Source organism: Alnus glutinosa, chromosome 8, assembly GCF_958979055.1.
Source record: "Alnus glutinosa chromosome 8, dhAlnGlut1.1, whole genome shotgun sequence".
NCBI lineage: Eukaryota > Viridiplantae > Streptophyta > Magnoliopsida > Fagales > Betulaceae > Alnus > Alnus glutinosa.
The window spans coordinates 8,408,100-8,428,363 of NC_084893.1; the positions used below are offsets into that span (position 1 = coordinate 8,408,100).

Sequence of the window (20,264 nt, forward strand, 5' to 3'; positions counted from 1 at the left end):
GAAAAGATTTTCCTGTTCAGAAAGTCCAGATCAGAAGTCAGAGGAGAAAATGGACATGTTGTGGGAGGACTTCAATGAGGAACTACAAAGGGTATCTTCCATGAACAACAAGAAAGAAGCTCAGAGATTTTCTGAAGGTGGTGCAAACAAAGAGATCAGGCAGGCGTTTTGCAGGTTGCAGGCCTTGAAGATGCCCAAAACAAGCAAGACACCACTAAGGAAGATCATGTTGAAGAAGCTCTTCTTGCTCCGCATGTGCAACTCAACTCATATCAAGTAATCTTCAAGTCCGATTGAGTTATAGCATGACCTAAACCTATTATCAGGATTTCAGTGAAACTCAAAACAACTAATATTAATCTAGTTTAAAGATTTTCATTACAGGAATCGAACTCTCACCTTAATACTTGTCCATCCACATGGGGCATTGGGGGTTACGTTATATATAGTACATCTAGCACCACAATTGTTTGTTATCCTTAATGAATTACTTGGCTTAATTGTATACACATGATATTATGATAATTTCAATTGGAACTTAATTTCAGTGATTTCTAAAGACAATCTAGAATCAAAAGTACTCATGGATTGGTGCATGTAGGGACCGATCCCCTCACCGTCGGCAAATCAAAAGTACTCATGTTTGGATACTGAGTAATCGTGGGAAAAGAAAATTAAATCCATTCCAATTTTATTGATATGAATTAATTTACTTTGTATTTTACATTTAAAGTGTAATTATTTAATAAACCTTAAATTTTGAAATTAAATTAAATCCTAAAAGTTCAATTATATGGATATCAATCATATAATTCTCGAACAGTTAGAATATTATAAACTCTCAGTGAAATAACAAAATCTTAAGTAAGTCACCGTTGGTATCTTGATAACGTACAAAAATTTACAAAAAGGTTTATTCATCCACAAACAGACAAACTGTACTTCTTCTTTTTTTTTCTCTCTATTCAAAGGGGGGAGGGGGAATACACAAACTTTACTTATAAGCACAATTTAATCGCCCTTTCCCTTCCACTGATTTGAATAAAAATAAAAAATAAATAAATAAACAATTTAATCAAAGTATCAAGTTATGTAAAAAAAAAAAAAATTATATATATATATATATATATATATATAGGGTCCCTTTGGTAATGTTCTTTGCCCAAGCTTTTTTATTTTCCACCAAAAAAAAAAAAGCAAATTAAAAGTATTAATAAACAGTTCAAACAAAAAGACCGAAACTTCTTTAAGTACATTTATGTCAAATCAAAACATTTTATCAAACAAAAACTCAAAAGCACCCCTTAGTAAAGGATTTGGCCAAATTTTCTCTAAATTGGATTAAAAGAATTTCATCTAACCAAGTCTATTAAATTGATACATATTCTTAAAATATGTGATTCTGATTAGAGGTGTACATGCGAAAATGGATACAAATATCATTTTTAGATATTTGCATTCGCATTATATTTTTACTAACCTTATCTGCGTGGTTTTTATGCACTATCCGCATATTAGATGATGGCCCTTTTTTTGGCTCTTTATTAGGACTTATTTTAAAAAATTTGAAGTAATTTAAGCAATTTTTTTTTTTTCTTAAACCTAATCTTTTGAAAATATATTGATTTTACATTACTTTTGCCTTTTTGCAAAAGTTTTACACAAGAAAGTTACATAGCCAACCAAACCAATGTAAACATAACACATACCTAATTCAAAACATCGTCATTTTGGTATTAAATACCAAAACAACGTCGTTTTGGTGAATTATTAAATATATATTTGTACATAAAGGTATGCAAATGCGATTTTTTTTTTCCTAATTGGTATGCAGATGTGGTTAATAACCCGCATTCGCATACTCTAAACCCACATGTGCGGATAATGAATAGTTACTGATAGCGGATGCAGACGATTAATATCCACCGGCTTGTATACCCCTAACTATGACATACATTTTTAAAATGCACTTAAAAATCACATGTTTTAAAGACATATGTCATATGATATATAAATCCTATTAAAAATACATGTGAGAATGATATGATATGCTCTAAGGATGCGTGTCAATTTAATAAACTATATTAAAATTATTTCCTAAACCCCAATTTGAAAGAAAATTGTCATATATATAAGCAATTTGCTTTAAATGCAGCACTTGAAAATTGAAATTTCAAAGACAAAAATGTATGTACTAAGCCTTCGTTTTAGTTTCCCTAACAAGCAACAAGAAACACCGAGCTCGTTTGGCAAACCGGTTTCTGTTTTTATTTTTGAGAATTGTTTTCGAGAACAAAAATTAAAAAAAAAAAAAAAAAAAAAAAAAAAAAAAAAAAACCGTTTTATGTTGTTTTTTAGTTAAAAAAGTGTTTGTTGGCAAACTGTTTTCGAAAACAATTTTTGAAAACAAAAAACAATACCTAAGGCGTTTGGACATTAGTTTTCAGAACAGTTTTCACTTAAGAAAAAAATAGAAAACTGTTTAGTGTTTGTTTTCAAATTTTTTTTTTTTTTTTTTTTCCATTTATTGTGTGATTTCCAAACAGAATTTTGCCAAATTTATACGTCATTAGACTTGATAGCCTAAATTAGAATAGTATATTGTGATTATTGAGGTGTTCAAAGCAAAACTCTTGCATACTCTTTTTGTTAAAAACTATTCATGATGTATGCTCTATTTAGGTGGCCAACACGAGTCCTTTTTTAGTAACCAAACTTGTCACTTTCTTGCATGAAGAATATGGATAAACTGTTATGAGTGAGTGGAGATAGTAGAGAACAAAGAACTTAACATTCAAAATATGATCCACACGCCACAGCCAAAGGGAGAGGATGCGAGAGTTTGGGCATGTGCGTAGAAAGGCTTTGATACCATAAAAGACTTTGAAATGGGAGAGAATTTTCCTTGTTAATTATAAAATGATGTTCACAGTATTATATACTGTTTGTACATGGTGATACGTATAGAAAGATCTTTACAACAAATCAGAATTAATATCAGACATGATACTATTGTTCCTATATGAGAAAGATGTCTGCCAATCTTTCCTCATAAGTTCTGGATTGCCATTGTGTGCGGGCTACGGCTATATTCTGTGAATGAGTATGGCAAGTGTGGACTTGCTGATTTGAGCCATATTTGTTTTGATGAGTTGCCCTTGATTCCACGCATGATTGAGTGATATGCGTGAGAGGATGCTGAAGTAGGATCTCCAAGATGCTGTCTTGATGAGTTGCCTTTGATGCCACAAAGATCTCCAAGATACTGAAGTGGCAGCAGTATTTGCCTATCCACAACCGCAGAATAGTTCGAGGTGTATCACAAAGATTTTGAATGGTCGCTGCTCCTGTGTTGCTTGCATCTCCTGAAGTGGCCTATCTTCATAACACCTGCAAATGAATGGCCGCATAAAAAATTTAATTTAAGCAACAGTAGCCCAACAAGACAAGCAGCCATTTAACTCGTCTGCTTTAATTCCAGTGGAGAAATTCATGCTCAGTGGCATGGAAACATGTGGAAGCGTGCTCTAATATTCTGAGCTATAGGCCCCACATGCAAAGGCAAAGAACTAATAACCATATGTAGTCAAAATCTTATGATAGCACAAGTAGAAATTGAATCCATGATTGTTATGCCAGTAGTCACTAGAAAAAAGAAGATTCTGCAAGTCATCAGCAAGAAAATATAGTTGGAAAAGAGAAGCCATACATTTTGCAAGTCATCAGCAAGAAAATAATTTTCATAGTATATTCAACATACTATATCAAACAAACTAATAGTACTATCTAATTTTTGAAAGCCTGAAGTAATTGGAAAGCCACACTGAAGCAGCCACCATCATCTCCTCCTAAAACCCATGTTGAATTGCTATAAACAAGACTTTGCAAATATAATAGAAAATACAATGGACCATTTCAGATATTATTTGGGCACCTTTAACATCACTTCCCATTTTGTGGGACATTAGCAACTTTTTTATGTTTTGGAAATGTAAACTAACAATTTATATACCTATGATTTAAACAGGGGAACTAGACCATGACCAATTATTTTGTTAGGTTCTTAGGAAATTTGGTGGATGATTTTTCTGGCAGCTGCCAAAGATCCTGCATCAAGGAAGCAAAAGACAATTTGCTTTCTGAAAGAGGTGCATGAATACACTAAAGCTCTCTAACACACCTAGAAATTGGCATTAGCCTTGCGCCTTCCTTTAAATCACCTACCTCAGCCACCATGTCAACTCTAAGATAAAGCCCTTAGATTTTGATAGAGATAAGAATATGACAAGGGAATTGAATCAAATTCACTCAGCACCCACCTGCTGTTTACAGCTTATTTTGGACAACATAAACTAAACTTTTCATTTAACTCAGGATAGGCATCTAATTTTTCTATGGGACGCCTTTCACAGGATGGATATTACAAAAAAAAAAAAAAATCTAGCGTCCAATGTTAACACGTCCTTGATAAACCATCTTTTGACATATCTAACAATAGATATTAATTAAGCATAACATAAGGAATTCACAAGTGAAGCACAGATCTTCAAGTCCAGGAAATGAGAGAAGACAAAACATGCCATATAGTGTATCAAAAAATTAAAGATTCATTGACAGCACGAGTTTAGAGAAGAGAAAATGAGGGTGGGGAAGTTAAAGCAGAAAATGAGCACACATAAAATGCCAGTGGCTTTCCCCAAATGAAAAATGGTACTGAAGTAGGGAGCATTGAAAAAGAATCCTAAACTAGATTTATACCAAATTATATTTCAGCACAAAAGAAGCCATAACAGAGGAAAGAAAATAAGTATATCACATCTACGCACTGACATTGGTTTTTGATTGAACCATCTCAATTCTCAACTGCTGCTACTCAAAGGATTTCCAAGAATCCAATCCCTTCTGATCTTATTTCTGTCTTTTCTCCCACTAAAAATCTAATTGCTTTATCTACCAAAAAATAAATAAATAAATAAATCTAATTGCTTTTAAAGGCCTTCAGTAGCTGAGAAGGCCAAGCTACTGGGAAGCATCTCCCTAAAACCATAAATAGGAATCTATGACTCAGCCCTAAGCTGCTATAAAACTCACCTTAAGAGCTGCTATAATACCAAACAAACCCATCTACAATATCCAATACCCACTACGATCAGACCGAATTAAGAAAAGAAAAAGAACTAAACAACCCAAACACATTGAAAAAAAAAAGGAAGACAAATGGAAAATGATCCAAGCACGAGCTAAACAGAGAGTGAATGGTCAAATTCACCACACACAAGTCTAATTTTATTTCTCTTCCCCACATTTTCTCAACAACCAAGCAGAGCTAGAACAACTCATACCAACCCCAACCTAACAATATAATCCAAAACCCACTTCGATCATACCCCAATAATAAACAAATGCACAATAAAACGACTCAAAATCATTTGAAAGAATTGCAAAATAGTAGGAAATCAAAAATCATTGGTGCTCGGCAACTACACAATGACAGAGCAATTCAAAAACTCCAAGAAAATGAACGCGAAATGTTTTGTACTTCTAACACAAACAAAAACCCACAATCCATCTCCAATCCAAGAACGCCCAAACATAATGTTTTAGAAATCACCCAAAGAGAAGAGGATAAGGTAAAAGAAAAAACCTTCTTCAATCTTGTGATTGGAGCCGTTTTGACAGATGAGGCACAGATCTTTGCTCCTCTGTAATCAAAGCTTCTTCTCTAACACATTCCCTTTTTATAACACAAAACTCACGAACGAAATTACTGAAGAAAAAGGTTGGTAGGGTTAGTTGGGAATAGTTTTTGGAAACAAGTTAGAAATGTTTTCAGACCTAAAATGAGAATAGTTTTTGGAAACAGGTTAGCAATGTTTCCTAAAAACGTGTTTCAGTAGGCTTTGTGTTTGGGATAACTTCACAATAGGGTATCGAATTATACGCGTTTTAAACGGAAACCTACCAAACTAGCAAAGGTCTCAAATTGGGGTAGCCAAGTATCCAAAACTCTCACTTAAGAGTATTCCATCAGGATTCGCTATTAAATCCTGACGGAGCCCGACTCACGTGCACGCACATGATTTACTTAAGCAACAATACCCGTTATGCCCCTCTAATTAAAAAAATAATATTCATTTAAATCTATTATATATATATATATATATATATATATATATATATGGAAAAAAAAAAAAAAAAAAAAAAAAAAAAAAAAAAACTTTTGTGCCCACGTTGCACATGTTTTTGTGCCCACGTAGCATAACACCAAATGCAGCAGAGAGCTTGAGAAACTCCCACAACCCAGAAAAGGCTTCCATAGAGAAACCACTCCATGTCAAGGGACACCAACCGAACGTAGTATACCCATACAAACCAAGACCCACCACGAAATATCCAAAGAAAGAGCCGCACCCACAAGCCCAAAATCAAACACATAGACGAAGAGCCAACTTCGATCTCTCTCCCCTCCAGTGTTTTTTTTTTCCATTTTCCGACGTGCTCTCCCTTTCTCTGACATTTTTTCTCGTTTTCCGACCGGCCATCCTTCACCGGTTGAAAAATTTTGGGCGGCAGTGGGCTGAGGATTTTGGGTTGGGAGGGAGAGTTTGAAAAATTTGGTGAAAATGTTTTCAGAAAAGAGAAGGGTACGTGCGACGATGCGTTGAGAAGCTTTCATAATTTTCTTAATTTTTTTTAAAAAACATGTGCCATGTGGGCACAAAAGTCGGGCCATGGTAGGATGAAAGTGTGCCGGAGAGCACTACTCTGTATTTAGAGCCCAGTTTTTTGGACTTGTTGGAAATCCTAACATAGACAAAGTTGTAGTAAAGGATATTGACCACTTCATCTTCAAGGCAATGCTTCTGTTTATCTACACAAACAAACTTCCTGATGTAGACGAAGTTGAGAGCACAGTAACTATGTGCTGATCCACTGTCATGGTTCAGCATCTATTGGCTACTGCTGACCTATATAATCTGGATCGACTGAAATTGTTATGTGAATCAGATTTGTGTAAGGCAATCGGTATTGCCACAGTGGCAACAATCCTTGCCCTAGCTGAGCAACATCATTGTCCACAGCTCAAGGCCATCTGTATAAAGTTCACAGGAAATCCAGAAAACTTGGGAGCGGTAATGAAGTCAGAAGCATTCAGGCATTTGGAGGAGAGCTGCCCCTCATTGTTGTCGGAGCTGCTCGCAACATTTTGCATCGATGGATGAGAACTCAAATTCTCTGTTGGGTTGGAAGAGGAGCAGCAGCAGTTTACTCGGTCTAGATCTAGCAACAGATGGGGCTGAAGCAGAATCGGCGAATCCTAACGGCAGGCGCATGAGAAGGCGATTGTAGTCTATGTAGGTTGCTTTAGATGCCTTTAGAACCAGTAAACCTTGAAGTTGTCACAAGGTCATGTTGGCGTTATCGGCATGTGTTAGAAAGGATGTGCCCTGTTGAATAGGGTGCAGTTGTGAGGTTGGTGGCTTCTGGCCACGAAAACGGCCATGGCTCCTGTTCTTCTTCTTTTTGCAGAGAGAGAGAGAATGAGAGAGGAGTTTGAGTTCAGAGGGGCATAACAGGTATTCAGGCTTAAGTAAATCACGTGCGTGCACGTGAGTCGGGCTCCATCGGGATTCGCTGTTAAATCCTGACAGAATACCCTTAAGTAAGAGTTTTGGATACTTGGCTACCCCAGTTTGAGACCTTTGCTAATTTGGTAGGCTTCCATCTAAAACGAGTACAATTCAATACCCTTTTGCGAAGTTATCCCTTTTTGTTTTCATTGTTTTTGTTTTAAAAACAACTCACGAGACGGGTGTTGGTCATGCTTAAACACGGTTTCCTGTTTTGGAAACAGAAAACCTGTTTCTTACCAAACAGGCTCACCATTTCCTTACTACAAGAAGTGTAGGAAATATATATGTGAACTAATCACATCAAAAGCAACGAAAAATTTCCAAGGGTCGCTCTCCATGATGAACATAGCACCAGTTTTTTCAAAACATAAAAACAATGTATTCTTGAAGAAATTGCATACCTTGGTGATTGGAACTTCAAGAACGGTTTTGGGATGGTGTTTGGAGGCTATGGTTTTCTCTCGAGACCTCTTGGATCTTCTCCTCAACTCTGATTTTTGTAACCAAAAAGTGTGGGCTCTCATACTCAATGCTGCTTTAAATAGACATGAGAATTTTTTTTTTGACAAGTAAGAGTAATATCATTAAAAACGCAATGCGCAATCAAGTACACAGGGAGTATACAAGAAAGGCAATTAAGAAGAAGAAGAAAACAAAACAAGGAAATCATTAAAACTAATCACTAACGGTGCGAGGAACGCAGACGTCCAAGAGTACAAAGAATGAAAGAAAAAGGAAATGAGCTCCTCTATGGTTCTTTATTTGTCCTCGAACTGTCTATCGTTGCGTTCCCTCCACAAGCACCACATAAGGCAACAAGGACCATCTTCCACATGACCGCACTCTGAGAGCGACCACCCGTCCATCAGCAAGCAAATAAATCTACCACCTGAAGAGGCATAACCCAAGATAGACTGAAGCGACTAATGATGGCATTCCAAAGAGCGCGTGCAACCTCGCAATGGAGAAGGAGGTGATCCACAGACTCCCCATTCATTTTGCACATGCAGCATCTATCAATCACAATGACCTGCTTTTTTCTGAGATTGTCCAAGGTAAGGATCTTCCCTAGCGCTACTGTCCAAGCGAAGAAAGCCACTTTCAAAGGAACCTTGGTCCGCCAAATACTTTTCCAGGGAAAGTGAACAGCCTCTTTGCGGGCAAGAACCTTATAGAAAGATCTAACATCAAAAGTTCCTTTGTGAGAAGGAGACCACCAGAGCTGGTCTACCCCATCACGATCTACTCTGGAGGAGTACAGTAAAGAAAAGAAGGAAGCCAAGACGTCCACCTCCCAGTCGTGGGCCGCTCGAAAGAAGCTAGCATCCCACTGATAGGACCCGCTCACCACAACCAAGTGGTCTGCAACGTGTGCATCCTTGTCGCAAGCTATATCATACAAAACTGGAAAAGCTTCCTTAAGGGGCATCTCACCATACCACACATCATCCTAAAAACGGATCCTGGATCGATTTCCCAAAATAAGTCTAGTATGGCTACAAAACAAGCTCCACCCCTTCCAATGTTCTTCCAAAGCCCCACTCTGTGAGACCCAAGGGAGTCTAAGGAACACCAACTAGCCCAAGTAGAACCGTACTTTGCATCCACAACAGATTTCCACCAAGCCTCTCTCTTATGAGCATAACGCCACAACCACTTCCCTAAGAGTGCCTTATTGAAGATCCTCAAATTCCGGATGCCCAAACCACCTTCAGAAATAGGGGAACAAACCTTTGACCAACTAACCAGGTGATATTTGAATTCTTCACCTATGCCTCCCCACAAGAAATCTCGATGCAACTTCTCTATACGACTAGCAACACTGGAGGAAATGGGAAAAAGAGAGAGAAAGTACGTAGGAAGATTGGAGAAAGTGCCCTTTATAAGGGTAACTCTATCACCCTTCGACAGATACAACCACTTCCAGCTAGCCAACCGCCTCTCAATCTTACCAACTACCTCATCCCAACAGGACTTGGCCTTAAAAGGGGCCCCCAACGGAAGACCGAGATACTTTAAATGAAGAGAGGAAACTCTACAGCCCAAGATGCTAGCCAATTCATCCATATTATTCACATAACCCACAGGAACCAAAACTAACTTAGCCAAGTTAATCTTTAAACCTGAAACAGCTTCAAAGGACAAAAATAACAAACGTAGATAATGAAGATGATCAGGATTAGCCCCGCAAAAGACTAAAGTATCGCCTGCGAACAACAGATGAGAAATGTTAATCACCCCATTGCTGCCAAAACCCACAGAGAATCCTAAAAGGAAGCCCCTTTGAACAGTAATAGAGAACAACTTACTAAGGGCCTCCATCACGATGACAAACAAGAGAGGCGACAGAGGATCACCCTGTCTAAGGCCAAGAGAGCTGCTGAAAAAACCAGTTGGGGTGCCATTCACCAAAACAGAGAAACGCACCGAAGAAATACAATGCACTATCCAAGAACACCATCTCTCCCCAAAGCCACATCTTCTCAACAAATACAATAAGAAATCCCAGTTGACATGATCATAGGCCTTCTCAATATCCAACTTGCAAAGTAACCCTGGTTCACCTTATTTGATGCGACTATCCAAACACTCATTCGCTATAAGAACTAAATCAAGAATTTGCCTACCTTTCACAAAAGCATTTTGAGGATTCGAGATAATCTTTTCAACAACCCTTCTAAGTCTATTTGCAAGAACTTTTGCAATGATCTTGTAAACGCCACTTATAAGACTGATGGGTCGAAAATCTTTAATATCCACAGCCCCAGACTTTTTCGGAATTAAGGCAATAAAAGTGGCATTAATGCTTTTGACAAACTTGCTATGGGTGTGAAAGTCCTGGAAAACCCCCATGAGATCTATCTTAATCACATCCCAACAGGCTTGAAAGAGCGCAAGAGAGAACCCATCAGGACCTAGTGCCTTATCACGATTCATGCATTTAACCACCTCTAAGACCTCCTAATGCGAACATCTTATTAATTTATTTAGTTATTTATTTATTTGGGTTTTATTATTTGGGTTGTAATAATGGGCTTAATTATAGCCTTTATTTGTTTAGCCAACTCATATATTTTAGGGTTAATTAGGGTTGCTATCTACTATTTAAACACTGTTAACTAGAGACTAAGACAGTTTTGAAGAATTTGATTAATTTGAGCGTGTGCCGCCCTTTGTTTCTCTCTATTCCCTTCTCCCTCTCGACTTTCTTCTTCTTCTCGTTCTTAATTTCTACTTCTTTTCTCCTATTTCTGTGTCTTCTTCTTCTTAAATCCTTGTTTTATCCATTCTATTAATCTCCCTACATCAAATTTGGTCATCTTATTAATTTATTTAGTTATTTATTTATTTGGGTTTTATTATTTGGATTGTAATAATGGGCTTAATTATAGCCTTTATTTGTTTAGCCCACTCATAACCCTTTTAGGGTTAATTAGGGTTGCTATCTACTATTTAAACATTGTTAACTGGAGACTAAGACAGTTTTGAAGAATTTGATTAATTTGAGCGTGTGCCGCCATTTGTTTCTCTCTATTCCCTTCTCCCTCTTGACTTTCTTCTTCTTCTCGTTCTTAATTTCTACTTCTTTTCTCCTATTTCTGTGTCTTCTTCTTCTTAAATCCTTGTTTTATTCATTCTATTAATCTCCCTACATCACCTCCCTTTCCTCAAAAGGAAGTTCTAAGGAAGAGGCATCAACCACATCCAAAGTGTCAAAAGCAAGGTTATCCATCCTAGGCTTCCAACGGTGAGGTTCTACAAAAAGAGACTCATAAAAATGAGCAACATGATCCCTAATAACCTGTTGATCGGAATAAATAGAGCCATTGACAGAGAGCGACTCTATGGAGTTAGACCTCCTATTCGAGTTGGTTACTCGATGAAAAAATTTAGAGCATTTATTACCCTCTTTAAGCCAAAAAACCCTAGACTTCTGTCTCCAGCTAATATCCTCATAATTCTCCAGATCTCTGATGACCACACATTTCCTCAACTTTTCTTCGGGAATTAAACCACGTTGTTCCTCCAACCTATCAAGAGCACTCAATTCTTCCATGTGCATTTTTTTGCGGAACTCCACATTACCAAACTCCTGTTCGTTCCATCTCTTGAGATCATTCTTTAAAGCCTTGAGCTTTTGAGAGAATATGAAGCTAGGTGAGCCTTGAAATCTATAAGACACCCACCAAAGATGCACCCTATCCACAAACCCTTCAGCCTTTAACCACATATTCTCAAACTTGAACGGTCTGGAACCCCAATGAATGCCACCACAATCAAGAAGAATAGGAAAATGATCAGAACACAATCTTGGAAGCCTTTTCTGTAGATAACCTAGAAACTTGACCTCCCAATTTAGAGAAACAAGAAATCTATCAAGACGAGACCAAGAAGGATTCTCTTGATTATTGGTCCACGTAAAAGTCCCTCCTGCAAGAGGGAGATCCATAAGGCCCTACTCGAAGAAAAAAAGTCTGAGAACTCCATCATAGCAGCGTTAAGACGAACTTCTCTAGATCTTTCAGCAGGAAAGCGTGTGACATTGAAGTCGCCCCCAATGCACCAAGGCAACTCCCACCAAGAAGAAAGGCCAGCCAACTCATCCTAGAGAGAACTTCTAAAAGAGTCAAAGTTAGGACCGGAGACCCCAGGGAAGGCCCAAGAAAAGTCATCAGCAACACTTCTGAAAGAACAAGCAACAACAAACTCACCCACATACACGTCTATCTTCTCTACAATCCTACTATCCCACATGATCAAAATACCACCAAAGGCCCCGCAAGAGGCTTAAGTAGCACCAATCAACAAAGTGACAACCCCATAGACTTCTCACTAAACTATTAGAAAAAAACTCCAGTTTAGTTTCTTGCAAGCAAATAATATCTGCCTTCCATAGGTGGCACGGCTAAACCTAACTTCATCATTGTTGCTACTGTTACTAGATATAGACTCTTATAAAACTCAATCTACACCAAGGCTACTAAATATGTCCTATTTTTCATGTCCCAAGCTTAAAGAAAAAGATGGGTCCTCACATCGATCCCAATCTCTACCTACCTGTTCTCACATCCAAAGAAACCCTAAACTCTTGAACGAGAGAAGATTCTACTCTGCAGGATGAAGAAGAGGTAAAACAAAGCTGAAACAAAGGCGCTAACCCAGTGGAAAGGAACAAAAAAAGAGCAAGCAACCTGAGAAGACTTGAGAGGATAGAATGAGTCTTTTGGTTTACTTGTCTTTTCAATTATCCATGTTCTAAAACATTTAGCTTGATTCATGGATTATGTAATGTAGTGGGTCAGTTAATGGGTTGGGTTGGGCCACAGCTTGATTGGGAAGGGCAGGTAAAGTTCCATCATAGGAGAATCAAGTGAGCATGGGAATCATAATATAAGCACATATATTCATAAATAAATACAAAAAGTGCATTATTTGGTTTTTCCAGGGGAAGACAATGACAACATATTCAAATGATCGGAATATTAGAAGCAAATTTTCACATCTTACTAGAGACAACAAGGTACTTGGTATGATGCCCCTGGGCAATAATTTTGCCAGTCTTTTTCTTCCTCAACTCAACACTGACAACTCCAACAGCCTTCCCAACACAAAACGCCCTAGTCTCAATCTCAATTTCTTCCTACATTAATAACAAGAAAGCTGTTAGCCAGAATGGACTCAAAATCAAAGACATAAGTGGCTGCAAGAAAATGCTAAAACGGGACCCTGAAAAGGAGGAAAAAGTTTCTTATTTCTAAAGTCCAAAAGTCAATTTGATATTTTAGCAAAAAAAAATTTTGATAAGTAAGAGAAATATCATTAAAAAGAGCAATCAAGTACACAGGAAGTATACAAGAAATATGCCAAAAAAAAAAAAAAAAGGAAGTATACAAGAAAGGCATCTAAAAGGAAGAAGAAAATAAAATAAGGAAATCATTAAAACTAAACACTAAAGGTGCGAGGAACGCAGCCGATCAAGAGTACAAAGAATGAAAGAAAAAAGAAATGAGTTCCTCAATGGTTCTTTCTTTGTCCTCGAACTATCTATCATTGCGTTCCCTCCACAAGTACCACAAAAGGCAACAAAGAACCATCTTCCACACGACCGCACTCCAAGAGCGACCACCCGTCCACCAGCAAGCGAATAAATCTACCACCCGAAGAGGCATAACCCAAGACAGACTGAAGCGACTAAAGATGACATTCCATAGAGCGGGTACAACCACGCAATGGAGAAAAAGGTGATCCACAGACTCCCCATTCATTTTGCACATGCAACATCTATCAATCACAATGACACGCTTCTTTCTGAGATTGTCCAAGGTGAGGATCTTCCCTTGCGCTGCCGTTCAAGTTTTAGCAAAATAACTTCTATAAGTTATAGAGAGAACATAATTTCTGACACCTGACAAGATTTGAACAAATACATCAAAAACTATCTTTATCATAAAATATTCCCCTTACAATACCGTAATCTTCGCATATTTGTGGATGCCTTTTTTTCTTTATTGGCACTTATTGGTAAATAATTATCTGAACTCTAATGCTTATTCAACCTACTTCAGAATGGCCCTCAATATTTTGACATTTAACTCTATATAAGGACATAATCCTTTAAAAGTAATAAGGAGATGAAAGGTCTTTACAGAAGGGCAAAACAACACTATGAGGAAGACTCACCAGAAATGAATAAAAAAGAGAGAAAAAAAAATAATATATATATATATATATATATATATCCACCATCAAGCTTTTATCGTCACATGATCACTCCCCACTTGGCCAAATTGTCACCCTTATAATTTGTTGATGAGCATACACATACAAACCTTTGATTCCTTACATTGCTCAGAATCTCTCTTGGACGTTGGCATATTTTCAAAAGCCTCTGCCAAGCTCCTTAAAATAGGTTCCCAATTCAAGGTAATCACTGCCCACAAAATTAGGTCTGTCCATTATCTCCTTCAAGCCCATTTTAAGTGCTAAAACTCTTACTAGGCAAGTGGTCTCTAACCTCAAGGGATACAAAAATATAATAGGAGTCCATATCTTGCTACAAGTCACTCTAATGACCATTTCTCTGGATTTCTTATGGAAAATTGTCCGAATTGATCTTACAAACAGACAATAAGAACCATCCAAAATGCAATTGTTGCTAAGAAAGCAATTATGCCTAGGCAAAGGTGCAAATTAAACTGAAATAACAAGAATACTAATACCAGTATTGCTACAATGCACGCAGTACTGGTAAGCATAGAACAATATCAGTTTCCCTCTCCATTCTTAGACTCAACCAGTTATTCTGATAGATACACAATTCAATTTATATCGCAATGATTTAAAAAACAAAAAATAAAAAACTACAAAACTTTGAGGACAAGAACATGGCAAAACAAAGAGTAGGATAAAAACTCACATCAGCATAAGCAGCATCCAAGTATGATACGTTTATCTCCACTGAAATTTCAGTTGCTGGAGCTCCAACAATGTATATCACAGCTGACCCCACTAAATCCACCAGGACCACCAGTGTTGCCGTTGCTCCACCATGTAAGAAATTACCAATGTTCTTGATAAAAAGAAATCAATGATCAGAAATGGTTTCAGAGAGAGAGAGAGGACATCAGAAGTAATTTTACTGCTTTCAAGAGGCGATTGCTTGTGATGAGCAAGAAAAGCACTTCCAAGTTCCTCACCTGAAGTTACCCACAAATATCTACTTTCTCTTATTTTCCCGAGTTTTCTCATCATTAACGGAACGGAGGGTCATGATCTTTTTACTATCGTTCATCCAGTAAATAAAACAAGTGGGTTAGAGTTAAATTTGGTATTCAGAAAGAAACCCAGAACTAGACCCTCTATTTTCAGCAACCAAAGCTCAAATTTTGATGGATGTTTCACAAAAAGAATTGGGTTACCAAAAAGTTCCTGAATTCATAGACAGACCCATAAATCAGAGCAATAATGAGCAGAATATGTTAAAGGGTGAAAAACAGAAAAATTATGGATTTAAATGCATTTAAGAAAATGTGGGAGCAGTTAAACTATGAAGTAAATTCTATAACAAAAAGATTCCTATTCTACAAGAAGTGTTAATGCTACAGAAAAGATGTACTCACATATAAACTAAAACTTAACTGGGAAGAGCACGCATACTGGTGTAAAATGACAGAAAAGTAGAGTTTAAAAGGTGTGACGAGTGAGGACGGCGCAATTTTTGAGTGTGTGTGTTTGATGAGCATATATCATAAAGAATAGAAATGGTTTGAGTATGCCCTCAACTTTGTAGTTCATTCATCTTTCTCAACTTCCAATAAACGGAGTGCCAAGAACCAACATGGTATTCAGCATAATGAAAAATATAAAATAAAAGACATGAAATGCTCAGCAGCGGAAGACCATTAAAAACTCTAATCCCAATGTCAAACCTGCTAAGGTATGCAACTGAGGAGACAAAGCCGAGGAACTTTCAACAAGATGACTTAGCATTATCCCTCTTCCATAGGGATGCAATGTGATCCCAACTGATGGGCTCACGCAGGCGGTCAAACACATGGAGGCTTTATGACCTTGTAACTCAAACTTGAAAAGCTTACCTGAATTTTGAAATTCAACTACAAGAAGAAGACGAAGAAGAAGAAGAAAAAAATTACCAGAATCAGCAAGAAGCTTGAAAATTGGAATTCAAAGTACTAAACGATTGATGAACTCAAAAATGACACGGCTCCTTGATCTGTTGATCCAATGTACACAACGTATTGTATATAAGGCTTCTTTGCTGATGAGTGGAGTCCCCAGCCACAAAAACACTCTTCCTCCTCTCCACTTCAATCCAGCTGCATCCTGCTGGCTTTTTCAGATCTCTAGTCCTCATAAGCTTTCTAACCTCTATGACCCCATCCCATCTCGCATCTGCTGCATACAGGTTTGACATCACTACATAGTTCCCAATATTGTTAGCTTCAATTTCAAAAAGACGATCTGCAACAAGACAACCCAATTCCACCTCATGATGGGTCCTACAGGCACCCAGCAGTGTTCCCCACACATTTGCGTTAGCTTCAATGGGCATTCTAGTCACAAAAGAATATGCATCAGTTACCCTGCCACCTCGAGCAAGGAGATCCACCACACATGCATACTGTTCCATTGTTGGTTTAAACCCATGGACCTTCTCCATTGAATAGAATATCTTCAACCCTTCATTTACAAGGCCAGAATGACTACAAGCAGATAAAACAGCAGTGATGATAACATGATCTGGCCTTACACCCAACTCAAGCATTTGAGAGAAAACCATTATTGCTTCCTCTCCCATACCATGCATGGCAAACCCACTGACCATAGCTGTGAACATAACCAGATCCTTATAGGTGCTGGAATGAAAAAGCTTATAAGCAGAATTTATAGTGCCACATTTTGCATACACATCTAACAAAGCTCCCTTCAAGCGGCAATCCTTAAAACTAGCTCTAACTGCATATCCATGACACTGCTTCACCAGGTGGACTGAGGCCATTTGAGCGCATACCGGAAGGAAGCTCATAATTGTCACCTCATTGGGCTTCATTCCTCGAGCTTGTAACTCCTGAAACAAGTTGAGAGCTTCACCAGGAGAATCATTCTCCGCATAAACTCGAACCATTAGACTCCAGGTGGTGAGATCTGTTTCAGACATCCCGTTAAAAATCTTATGTGCATCATCATGCAATCCATGACTCACATAACCTGAGATCATTGAGTTGCACGTGACCAAATTCCTTTTCTCTGATAAACTCTGAAAAATCTTGAACGCATACTCCATATTTCCACACTTAGAATATGCATCAAGCAATGCATTTCCGATAGTAGGTTCAATATCACCTTGTAACAAACCATCCTTAATTAAATAACTATGAGTCTCTTTAACCCTCTCAACTCTCGATACAGAAACACAAAAATGAATTATGGTCAAGATGGTAATGGTGTCAGGTCTAATTCCTTCCCTAAGCATCCATTTTAATAGACCCAAAAACTCAATATTATAACCACCCTCTACAAAAGCATCTAGCATAGAGTTCCATGATATCAAATCTCTTCGAGAAATAATCAAAAATGTCTGAAATGCTGCTTCTATTCTGTTGCATTTTCCATAGAAACTAACTAGGGCATTGCCAACAGCTGTATCCTCACATAGGTGAGGATGTCGAAGAATATATCCATGCATCTCTTTCCCCACTTGCAAGTTTTGTAAGAATGCACAAGCAGGCAGAATACTAATAAAAGTTACAGAATCTGGCCCAATCATCTCTAGAGAGAGTAATTCATGAAACAGGTCCAAAGCTTTCAACCAGTAACCATTTGATGCATATCCTGCAATAATCGCATTCCATGAAACCAAATCTCTTGATATCATACTCCAAAACAAGGACTCTGCTTCTTCCATCCGCCCAACTCTTAAGTAGAAGCTCACCAAAGCATTGTAGACAGAAACATCTGCCACCAATTCAGTCCGCCGCTGCACATAACAGTGTATCTCTCTCCCAAAGCAGTAGTGAACATTCTCACCTAAAGAAGCACAAACAGGCAGAATACTTGCAATGGTCGCATAATTTGGTTCTATTGGCCCTTTAAGCATCCATCTGAACAATCCATAAGCATCACACATTAACTTATTCTCGGCAAACCCTGCAATAATTGCATTCCAAGAAACAACATCTTTGTGACTAATGCTATTAAACACAGCATATGCATCATCGAGTACCAGCCCACATTTTGCATACATTGATGCCAGCGCATTCCCAACAAGGGTATCTGTTTCCAATCCAGACTTGATCACATAAGAGTGTATATTCTTTCCAGCATCTATATCTAGTAAGCGAGCACACACAGGAAGAACAGTAGCAACAGTGATGGAGTTAGGTTTAGCCTTGCCACCTATGTACATTGCATAAAACAACCTCATCACCTCAGTATCATATATTCGGGACCCGGAAAATCCAGACAGGACAATGTTCCAAGAGACAGGATCAGAGCTGGCAATCTGACCAAACAATTTTTGGCAATCATCAAGCGCACCACATTTGGCATACATGTTAAGTAGAGCTTTAGATAAAGAGTGACAAGTAAGATGGCCCTCCTTCACAACATTACTATGCAGAGCCTTCCCCAGTTTGATGGTTGAGGAGGCAGCGCAGGATTTAAGAATGACTGCCAAGACTTGGTGATCAGGTCTAAAGCCCCATAAAGATCGTACATTTTCAAGGAAAAGGGACAAAGCTTCCTTATGCCTGGCGTCAACACAACAGCTCCTGATTATTGTGCTCCATGTTTTGTAATCCAGGTGAAGCATTTCTACAAGAAGCTCTCATCCGGTTCTAGAATCACACCCTTTGACACATAGCAAATGTTAAAAAGGTTGTTTGCACAATAATAAACTTCTCCTTAACAAAATTAACCGCTTGCAGCTGATTTAACATAACCAAAATGTTAGGAACCCTCTAATTATATTATTTTTGTTAAATCATTAGTCATTTCCTTACTATGTTAGGATTTCTTTTCCTACAAGGATTAGGGTTATTGATTCCTATTCCTACTAAGTTTAGGTTTATTTTCTACTCTATAAAAGCAATGCAAGTGTCTTTAGGCTTATTATCCAATAACAACTTCAATCAATTGCTATAAGCAATTTGTGGAGGCTAGACCCCTCGAAGTGGTCGTTTTTCTCTACCTGTCCTTTGTTTTCTCTGATTTTGGGCGACGACAACTAAGGTTCTTACAATCTGGTATCAGAACGGCGCTTTCTTGGGAGATTTCGCTGTGCAGTGCCGTGTGTAGTGTGATTATGCGGCAGTGGGTTATTGCTCAGTCGTTACCGTAGTGCTGCACGCGGTAATCGGCGTCTTCCCGGTGGTTGAGCGGGACAGTTTGCCAGTGTTGCTCCGGTGGGTATTGGCGACGGGTTGAACGGTTTTTTTTTCTCCTTGTAGCGCTGTTCCGGAGGTCGGCTGAGTGGCGTGTTATCTCCCGTAGCGCCGAAGGTCGGTGCAACGGTGAACGGTCGTGGGAGGCAGCGTGTGCGTGGTGCTGCGATAAGGCTGCCTGGGTTGTGAGTTTGTCGAAGAAGGGTGCTATTTGGTTGCAGCACTTGGTGGAAATCCCTATTCCAGTGTAAGGATTTTCTTATTCTTGTATAGTGTTGGAAGTTCTGCCTGTTTGGTAATATGGTTAACTTAGCACTATTTCCAGCTTACTATACTCTGAGTATCTCCTATTCAGACAAAAAAGTTATATGCCCTTTACTCGCCCCAAGTAAGAAGAGGGAGCTTGATATTGCCGACTTAGAGTGCGTTTGAGATTGCGATTTTGTTGATAAAAAGTGCGATTTTAAACTAAAAATTGCTCAAATGAACTGTTTAAGAATTGTGTTTTAAAAAAAAAAATTGCAATTGAGAACGCAGAAAACAGCTTTTTCAAATCGCAGGTAAAAGGGTTCTGTTTTGAAAATGCAATTTGAAAGGCTAACCTGCAATGTTAAAGGTCAAACTATGATTTTGCGAAACACTTAACTGCGTTTTTAAAAATCATTTTTTCAAATCGCACATTTTAAAATCGCTACTTTCAAATCGCACTTTTTGAAATCGCAAATCC

At 38.1% G+C, this 20,264-nt stretch overlaps 2 protein-coding genes across 5 annotated transcripts; both read right to left on the reverse strand.

Moving 5' to 3' along the window:
• Positions 1 to 3,267: 3,267 nt before the first annotated feature.
• Positions 3,268 to 15,213, reverse strand: LOC133876081 (uncharacterized; the record flags this gene model as incomplete). Its single annotated transcript, XM_062314374.1, has 5 exons — positions 3,268 to 3,390; positions 4,831 to 4,950; positions 8,036 to 8,169; positions 13,143 to 13,275; positions 15,052 to 15,213. Coding segments are annotated over 4 exons (450 nt in total), but the record flags the coding sequence as incomplete, so codon positions are not given.
• LOC133875362 (putative pentatricopeptide repeat-containing protein At5g08490) lies at positions 13,145 to 19,760 on the reverse strand. 4 transcript variants are annotated; one of them, XR_009901445.1, is made up of 3 exons: positions 19,345 to 19,760; positions 16,289 to 19,004; positions 13,145 to 13,275 (listed from the first exon to the last, which is right to left on the reverse strand). XR_009901445.1 is itself a non-coding variant. In XM_062313475.1 (2 exons), exon 2 carries the CDS (start codon positions 18,964 to 18,966, stop codon positions 16,345 to 16,347), a length of 2,622 nt encoding a protein of 873 aa, XP_062169459.1. In that variant the 5' UTR covers positions 18,967 to 19,004; positions 19,345 to 19,760; the 3' UTR covers positions 15,955 to 16,344. The 4 variants fall into 4 exon arrangements, 1 of the variants encoding a protein (XP_062169459.1); XR_009901447.1 differs by having other exon boundaries at positions 13,172 to 13,275; positions 19,490 to 19,760; XR_009901446.1 differs by lacking the exon at positions 13,145 to 13,275 and adding an exon at positions 15,082 to 15,204.
• Between the last annotated feature and the right edge of the window lie 504 nt (positions 19,761 to 20,264).